At 41.0% G+C, this 9,862-nt stretch overlaps 1 protein-coding gene across 3 annotated transcripts in view; it reads right to left on the bottom strand.

The window, feature by feature from the left end:
* Positions 1 to 1,570: 1,570 nt before the first annotated feature.
* The window catches only part of lg04h18orf21 (linkage group 04 C18orf21 homolog), a 66,573-nt gene continuing 58,281 nt past the window's right edge, over positions 1,571 to 9,862 (bottom strand). For all 3 annotated transcript variants that reach the window (XM_061897005.1, XM_061897007.1, XM_061897006.1), the window contains exons 4-5: positions 5,747 to 5,925; positions 1,571 to 3,970 (exon numbers count right to left, since the gene is read on the bottom strand). In XM_061897005.1, the coding sequence (XP_061752989.1) occupies positions 3,814 to 3,970; positions 5,747 to 5,925 (336 nt within the window). In that variant the 3' untranslated portion in view covers positions 1,571 to 3,813. The remainder of the gene's footprint in view (positions 3,971 to 5,746; positions 5,926 to 9,862) is intronic.

Below are 9,862 nucleotides of genomic sequence, written 5' to 3'. Positions count from 1 at the left end.
TATTATTATTAGGGACCGATGTCCCTTTGGGACAGAGGACCCTATTGAATTTCCAAGGTTTTATTATTATTATTATTAGGGACGGATGTCCCTTTGGGACAAAGGACCCTATTCAACTTCTAAGGTTTTATTAGTATTATTGTTATTAGGGACTGATGTCTTTTTGGGACAGAGGACCCTATTGAATTTCCATAGTTTTATTATTATTATTATTAGGGACCGATGTCCCTTTGTGACAGAGGACCCTATTCAACTTCTAAGGTTTTATTAGTATTATTATTATAAGGGACTGATGTCCCTTTGGGACAGAGGACCCTATTGAATTTCCAAGGTTTTATTATTATTATTAGGGACCGATGTCCCTTTGGGACAGAGGACCCTATTGAATTGCTAAGGTTTTATTATTATTCTTTATTACTAGGGACCGAATGTCCCTTTGGGACAGAGGACCCTATTGAATTTCTATGGTTTTATTATTATTATTATTAGGGACCGATGTCCTTTTGGGACAGGGGACCCTATTGAATTTCTAAAGTTTTATTATTATTTTTTATTATTAGGGACCGAATGTCCTTTTGGGACAGAGGACCCTATTGTATTTCTAAGGTTGTATTATTATTATACCACCGCCTCTTTGAGCTGTCATTTGACCGCCTTAACATGCTTCAAAACTCACCAAATTTCACACACACATCAGGACTGGCGAAAATTGCCATCTAATGAAAAAAACAAACCCCAAAAATCCAAATTGCTCTCTAGCGTCCTCTAGGAAAAACAGAGACAAAATTGCTTGTAACTTTCGTTAAGAATGTCGTAGAGACATGAAACAAAAACCTCTATGTAGGTCTGACTTAGACCTAGATTTAATACAATAACTTCCTTCAGCAAAAATCAACAGTAAGTGGACAAAAAACATTTCAAAACAAAATTTTCCTAAAAAATTTCATTTTTGCCTCTTTGAGCTGTAATTTGACCCCCTTAACATGCTTCAAAACTCACCAAACTGGACACACACATCAGGATTGGCGAAAATTGCGATCTAATAAAAAATACAAAAAAACAACCAAAAACTCAAAATTGCGCTCTAGCGCCCCCTAAGAAAAAAACACAGACAAAACTGCTCCTAGGAAGAAAACACAGACAAAACTGCTTGTAACTTCCGGTAGGAATGTCGGAGACATGAAACAAAAATCTCTATGCAGGTCTCACTTAGACCTATATTTTATAAATTGACATCCTTCAGCAAAAATCAACAGGAAGTTGGCAATTACCCCTTGAAAACAAAAGTTTTGTAAAAACCCGTCACCTTTTTTCAAACATTATGGGTGACAGGAAGAAGCACCAGTGTGACCCCAGGATGCAGGGAAGGTAGGTAACGTGAAGGTAAAGATATGTTGAATGGGTAAAGGCAGGAAACACCAGCAAAAGCTGGTCCCGTCCATCGCTGCTTGCAGCTTTAATTTTAATTATTTTTTTCTGAGGTGATTGGTAAAAAAATACTAATAATAAAGTTTGAAAACCATGAATATAGTATAATAAAACCAAAATGCCTGAAAAACACCAAAACAGATTTGCTGTATGAAATTGTTTATTTCAGAGTCACATCGAAGAAGAAGTAAAAAATTGAGGTATTAAATTCAAGCATAATACATCACTATAATATGATGAAGACAGTAGAAAAAGCAGAAAAAGTATTTGGATTGTCATCTATTAATTACCAAAAAACACTTAAAAAAATCAGGTAGACAAATGACAAACGTCATCATTGGAAATCATTCAAATGTTGATGCAATAATTATGGCAAAACCCAACAAAAACAGAGCTTATTTTGAAAAATAAATGCCAACTTCTCAGAATAGAGTGCCGACACTGCAATAATACCCGATGTGTTACAATGAAATAAGCCCTCCGCTATGTAATATCTTTCAATAAATATTTAGGAAATGTCTCATTTACAATGGAAAAACGAACAAAATAAAAGATGACAGAAATGATTAATGTGTTGCAGCAAAAAAGCTAAAAAAAAATACCTCATGTTATGGCAGTGACTCTTATTTCCATGTTTTTATGTCAAATAAAAGCAAAAAGACACTAACGTAAATGTAAAAGAAAGAAATGCAAAAGTTATCTTTGCATATTGACCAGCTCACAACAGTAAAAAACTGCTAGCACTAGGCGGTTAACAATGCATAGTGACTACTCTCGCGACATTTTTATTGTGTGAACTAACACTAAGGAAATACCGTATTTTCCGAACTATAGACTACACCGGTATATAAGCCACACCCACTAAATTTTAAAAGAAAAAAAATATTTCTCCATGTATTAGCCGCACCAGACTATAAGGCGCAGATGTCATACTTGCCAACCCTCCCGGATTTTCCGGGAAACTCCCAAAATTCAGCGCCTCTCCCGAAAACCTCCCGGGACAAATTTTCTCCCGAAATTCACGCGGAGCTGGAGGCCACGCCCCCTCCAGCCTGTTTTCACGTCCGCTTTCCCACAATATAAACAGTGAGCCTGCCCAATGACATTATAACTGTAGAATGATGGAGGGCGAGTTATTGGTTTCTTATGTGGGTTTATTGTTAGGCGGTCTCATTAACGTCCTCCCAGCGCGGTAACAACACACAACAACAGCAGTCACTTTTTCGTCTACCGTAAAGCAGTTCGTCTGCCGTAAACAGCAATGTTGTGACACTCTTAAACAGGACAATACTGCCTTCTACCGTATATGCATATGGTTAGGAAAATAGTGACAAAGAATAGACCAAAGATGGACAATTCAACCCTTAACTCAACAATTAGTAGATGGGTGTTGTGTGTGTGTATGTGTAAATAAATGAACACTGAAATTCAAGTATTTATTTTATTTATATATATATATATAGCTAGAATTCACAGAAAGTCAAGTATTTCATATATACATATATATATGAAATACTTGACTTCAAGTATTTCATATATACTCCTCCCCTCTTAACCATGCCTCCAAACCCCCACCTACCCAAATCGGAGGTCTCAAGGTTGGCAAGTACGGCAGATATACACATAGTGAAATTAGTTATTTACACACAAATATTTGGTAAATGTTTATATATCTTATTTGTTTCCAAACGACGTCTGTAACAATCAAATAAATCAAACAAAACAAAAAGAATACTAACACAGATGCTCGTAAATGTCTTAGCATATTAGCTAATGCAAACGACGCTAGTTTGAGTACATCACGGTGGCGCGTACAAATATGCATGAAAACACTCCGACAGACATCACACACGTGGGGACTGTTTAGTACGTAAGACTAGTTTTAGTTATATTGTAAAACGTGCTAACGTTGCTTAAAATGGCGAGAATCAATCCAATGATTTTTTTTTACTTCCGGTTCAAAGCATTAAAACAGGAAGTACATTTTCACCTGCAGTGAAAAGAACATTTTCTTTTAGAGTCTCTGCTTGCGTTTAAAGAAAACCTTAAACAGATAACATTAATAAAAATCCGTAAATTAGCAGCACCATTTTACAAGCCGCGGGGCCCAAAGCGTAGGAAAAACGTAGCGGCTTACAGTCCGGAATTGACAGTAACTCTTGACAGTGGCAAAGATGAATACTCAACAATTCCTCAAATATTCCAGAGTGGAGCAAAAATCCCCCCCCCCGTAGGAAATGCGACACTTGCTCGGCGCAGGATGGCGTGACATCGCACACCTGAAGGGGGCGCAGGTGGGCGCACTGAAGCCCCTCCCACACTGGCTCGACAACCTTAAAGTAGGTTGGGTGTTTTTTGGGGGGCAAAAGATGTCAAAGATGCGACTCAAAGCGAGGAGAGGAAGTCCTTCAAGCTCCCCTTCTTGCTGCTGGGCTTGTCCTCCTGACTGAGGATCTTGCTGAGACGCTGGACCACCCAGGTTTTGGCCCTGGAGGTCTTGGAGGAGGAGGAGGCTGATCCAGGAGTGCTGGAGTGAGAAGACCTACCAGAACGGAGAGGAGCTTAAATGCTGCAATTTGTCTGCTTGTATAAAGGCCTACTGAAAGCCACTACTAGCGACCACGCAGTCTGATAGTTTATATATCAATGATGAAATATTAACATTGCAACACATGCCAATACGGCCTTTTTAGTTTACTAAATTGCAATTTAAAATTTTGTGCGAAGTATCCTGTTGAAAACGTCGGTATGATGACGCGTGCGCGTGACGTCTCGGATTGTAGCGGACATTTTTTTCCCGCCCGGTCCAAGCTATAAGTCGTCTGCTTTAATCGCATAATTACACAGTATTCTGGACATCTGTGTTGCTGAATCTTTTGCAATTCGTTCGATTAATAATAGAGACGTCAAAGAAGAAAGATGTAGGTGGGAAGCGGTGTATTGCGGCCGCCTTTAGCTACACAAACACAGCCGGCGTTTCCTTGTTTGCATTCCGGAAGGTGAAGCTTTACTATGGAACAGAGTGGTCAAGCGAACATGGTTCCCGGCCATGGGCTTCACGGTGGCAGAGGGGTTAGTGCGTCTGCCTCACAATACGAAGGTCCTGCAGTCCTGGGTTCAAATCCAGGCTCGGGATCTTTCTGTGTGGGGTTTGCATGTCCTCCCCACCTGGGGATAGGTTGATTGGCAACACTAAATTGGCCCTAGTGTGTGAATGTTTGTCTATCTGTGTTGGCCCTGCAATGAGGTGGCGACTTGTCCAGGGTGTACCCCGCCTTCCACCCGATTGTAGCTGAGATAGGCGCCAGCGCCCCCCGCGACCCCAAAGGGGAATAAGCGGTAGAAAAATGGATGGATGGATGGATGGTTCCCGGCCACATGTCAACCGACAGGTTTCGGTGAGAAAATTGTGGTAATAAGTCGGCTCTTACCGTAGAAATGAGCGGAGCTTGCGTCCTTCCTCGTGCACATGTCAAAGAGGCAGCTGCGTGGCTTCGCTCAGAGACACTAGCGGTCACCACACCCCTCCGACTTTTAGGTACGACAGTATTATCTCACTACAACACTAGTAACACAATAAGCAGATAAGGGATTTTCCAGAATTATCCTAGTAAATGTGTCTAATAACATCTGAATCACTCCCACTGCCCTCGCCTTTTTCTTTTTCTTTCTTTTTTCTAGTCTGCTGTGTTGGATCCGCTTTGGATCCATTATGGATTGAACTTTCACAGTATCATGTTAGACCCGCTCGACATCCATTGCTTTCGTCCTCTCCAAGGTTCTCATAGTCATCATTGTCACCGACGTCCCACTGGGTGTGAGTTTTCCTTGCCCTTATGTGGGCCTACCGAGGATGTCGTTGTGGTTTGTGTTGTGGTTTGTGCAGCCCTTTGAGACACTAGTTGTTTAGGACTATATAAGTAAACATTGATTGATTGATAGTCCTTCACTCTCACTTTCCTCATCGACAAAACTTTCATCCTCGCTCAAATTAATGGGGAAATTGTCGCTTTCTCGGTCCGAATCGCTCTCGCTGCTGGTGGCCATGATTGTAAACAATGTTCAGATGTGAGGAGCTCCACAACCCGTGACGTCACGCGCACATCGTCTGCTACTTCCGGTACAGGCAAGGCTTTTTTATTAGCGACCAAAAGTTGCGAACTTTATCGTCTATGTTCTCTACTAAATCCATTAAGCAAAAATATGGCAATATCGCGAAATGATCAAGTATGACACACAGAATGGACCTGCTATCCCCGTTTAAATAAGAACATCTCATTTCAGTAGGCCTTTAAGTGAAGGATGGAACTCGGCTGACCTGGGGGTGTGGCTGGGGGTCTTGGGCGTGGTCGCGGGGGCTCTGTGGGCCGATTGCGGGGTCTTGTCGCGTTTGCCCGCACTCCCTGGAGCGCTGTCCCTTTTAGCCGAGGTGGGTAAGAACTCTCGGTTCAGTCCTCTGTGCCTGGACGTCCTGTTGCAAGTGTGACAGGTGGCCATCTAGGTAGACAGAGCACATAAATGATAAAATGATAAATGGGTTGTACTTGTATAGCGCTTTTCTACCTTCAAGGTACTCAAAGCGCTTTGACACTACTTCCACATTTACCCATTCACACACACATTCACACACTGATGGAGGGAGCTGCCATGCAAGGCGCCAACCAGCACCCATCAGGAGCAAGGGTGAAGTGTCTTGCTCAGGACACAACGGACGTGACGAGGTTGGTTCTCGGTGGGATTTGAACCAGTGACCCTCGGGTTGCGCACGGCCACTCTCCCACTGCGCCACATAGAATCATATTATTAATATTACCAATGTACACTCCCATATGTTCATTGACACAACAGGAAGGCGGTACTGCAGCAAAAAGCGACATCAGTGTGTAAAGGATATCACCACATGGGCTCAGGAACGCTTCAGAAAACCACTGTCAGTAACTACAGGTGGTCGCTACATCTGTAAGTGCAAGTTAAAACTAAACTATGCAAAGCCACAGCCATTTATCAACAACACCCAGAAACGCTGCCGGCTTCGCTGGGCCCGAGCGCATCTAAGATGGACCGATGCAAAGTGGAAAAATGTTCTGTGGTCTGACGAGTCCACATTTTAAATTGTTTTTTGGAAACTGTGGACGTGGTGTCCTCCGGACCAAAGAGGAAAAGAACCATCCGGATTGTTCCAGGCGCAAAGTGTAAAAGCCAGCATGGGGGTGTATTAGTGGCCAAGGCATCGGTAACTTACACATCTGTGAAGGTACATACAGGTTTTGGAGCAACATGTGTTGCCATCCAAGATATGTTATCTTGGACGCCCCTGCTTATTTCTGCAGGACAATGCCAAGCCAGGTGTTACAACAGCGTGGCTTCGTAGTAAAAGAGTGTGGGTACTAACTAGACTGGCCTTCCTGTACTGTAGTCCAGACCTGTCTCCCGTTGGTGCAATATGAAGGCTAAAATATGAGGCAGGAGACTGTTGAACAACTTAAGCTGTACATCAAGCAAGAATGGGAAATAATTCCACTTCAAAAATGTGTCTCCTCAGTTCCCAAACCTTTACTGAGTGTTGTTAAAAGGAAAGGCCATGTAACACACTGGTAAATATGCCCCTGTGACAACTTGTTTTTTCAATGTGTTGCTGCCATTAAATTCTAAGTTTGTGATTATTTTCAAAAAAATAACAAAGTTTCTCAGTGTGAACATGAACTATCTTGTCTTTGCAGTCTATTAGGTCAAAAAGTATTTTTTTTACCTTTTACACAACGTGACAACTTTGATGCTTTTTGGCTTTTGTGCATAATGTAAGTATACGTGTAATGGAGTAACATTTATAGTAATATTTATTAACGTATTTAACCATTTTAAGCATACAATCTCAAAAACGCATCACGTTGTTTGATTTTTTCCCCCTTTTTCACAATATCACTGATTATTACTCACTGCAGACTTCTTGAGAGCCAAAAAAACATAATAAAACATCACCTACTGTACAAGGTCTGCAGTTTTTTATTTACCATTTACACAGCGTGACAACTTCACTGCTTTTGGGTTTTATACACATATAAATATATATATATATATATATAAACACACATGTATATATACACTTGGGCTGGGCGATATGTCGATATACTCGATATATCGCGAGTTTGTCTCAGTGCGATATAGAAAATGACTATATGGTGATATTGAAGTATATATTCTCAGGCAGTTGCTTTTAGCTGTGGGCATTACACTACAGCAGGGGTCGGGAACCTTTTTGACTGAGAGAGCCATTAAAGCCAAATATTTTAAAATGTATTTCCGTGAGAGCCATATAATATTTTTAACACTGAATACAACTGTCAGGTTCAAAAACTGATGACATCTATTAAGCAGACAAGAAGCAAGGAATTAAACAGAGACAGGATTCAATTTAGCTCAATGAGGAGAAACAAGAGAATTCTACACCTCTTTTATTTGGACTTTCCCTGATTACAACAAACACATGCGTGCATCTCTTATTCTTTTTAATAACATTGTTATTCTATTCTGAAGCTAACCAATAATAAATAAAATACTTTTGACTATTAATGCAACTTCTTGAACAGGTGCGACAGAAACGGATGGATGGATTCAAATGCATGAGAACGTTTTATATTTTAAATGTTATTTTTAACACTTATCGTGTTAAGCAACATCAGCAAGATTTATCTGAGAGCCAGATGCAGTCATCAAAAGAGCCACATCTGGCTCTAGCGCCATAGGTTCCCTACCCCTGCACTACAGGCTTTTATCACTCTTTTCTTGTCCCTCCTTCTCACAGACATCAAGCACACCTTCTTACATACCTCACATACGTATACGCCCTCGCGGAGCAGAGAGAAAGCGGCATGGGCAACATTAGCTGTGGTGCGAGTGGTAATACGAGAGAAAGAAGGTGTGACTCTGGTAACAAATGAAGGAAGAATTATTTCCCAAGAAAAACAGCAGAGGGTCCATCATCTGGCGGGGGTTTGGCTTCAAGCGGGAAGATGTTGAACAGTTATGCGGCAAAAGCGTTGCTACAAAAAGTAACATCGCTCCTAATATGTAGCATCATTTGAAAAGTCACCTGCGAGAGAATGAAGAGTGCTTGAAACTCTACATGTCAACATCTCCGTTCGGTGCCACACCAACAAAATGCCGAGGCAAACATTTCCACATCAACACCGTATGAAAAAAATAGTCAACAACAAAAGGAGATAACGTCCGCAGGAACCTACCACATAGCGAAGGACATACACTATTGATTTCCTATTATGTAGCTCATTTTTATTTGACACTTAATGAAATATCTTGTGTGACATCATGCACAAAAGTGCACTTTATGTGTTTAAAAAACATTGTAGTGGCGTTCTGTACAAATAGTGCACTTTAATTTAGTGTTGTTTTGATATTTCATCTTAGTGACATCATGCACAAAAGTGCACTCATAGCTGGTTTTAAAATGTCTCTGACAATCTTGCACTTTCTGTTTTGGAAATGACATGAATGTTTGTGCCACTGCTTAATAACTGTTTAATAAATACACTTTTGCTAAATGGACTTAGTTGTGATTACCCTCTCTGCATAAAAGTTTAAAAGTAGCATATATGAATGTTTTAGTGTAGTTACACAGAATCATCATACTGCTGTGATTATATGCATCGGGTGTTCATTCAAGGCTAAGGCAAAATCCATCCATCCATCCATTTGCTACCGCTTATTCCCTTTCGGGGTCACGGGGGGCGCTGGCGCCTATCTCAGCTACAATCGGGCGGAAGGCGGGGTACACCCTGGACAAGTCGCCACCTCATCGCAGGGCCAACACAGATAGACAGACAACATTCACACTCACATTCACACACTAGGGCCAATTTAGTGTTGCCAATCAACCTATCCCCAGGTGCATGTCTTTGGAAGTGGGAGGAAGCCGGAGTACCCGGAGGGAACCCACGCATTCACGGGGAGAACATGCAAACTCCACACAGAAAGATCCCGAGCCTGGATTTGAACCCAGGACTGCAGGACCTTCGTATTGTGAGGCAGACCCACTGACCCCTCTGCCACCGTGAAGCCCCAATATATATCATATTTTGCTAAGGCAAAATATCGAGATATATATAGTGTATCCTGACATGGCCTAAAAATATAAAAATATTAAAAAAGGCCTAATATATATACCTTTTACACAACGTGACAACTTTGCTGCTTTTTGGCTTTTGTGCATAATGTAAGTATACGTGTAATGGAGTAACATTTATAGTAATATTTATTAACGTATTTAACCATTTTAAGCATACAATCTCAAAAACGCATCACGTTGTTTGATTTTTTCCCCCTTTTTCACAATATCACTGATTATTACTTACTGCAGACTTCTTGAGAGCCAAAAAAACATAATAAAACATCACCTACTGTACAAGGTCTGCAGTTT

The sequence above is a fragment of the Nerophis ophidion genome, linkage group LG04 (genome assembly GCF_033978795.1).
Source record: "Nerophis ophidion isolate RoL-2023_Sa linkage group LG04, RoL_Noph_v1.0, whole genome shotgun sequence".
NCBI lineage: Eukaryota > Metazoa > Chordata > Actinopteri > Syngnathiformes > Syngnathidae > Nerophis > Nerophis ophidion.
The sequence above is the reverse complement of the archived record's forward strand: the minus strand, read 5'-3'. Positions and strand labels throughout refer to the sequence as shown.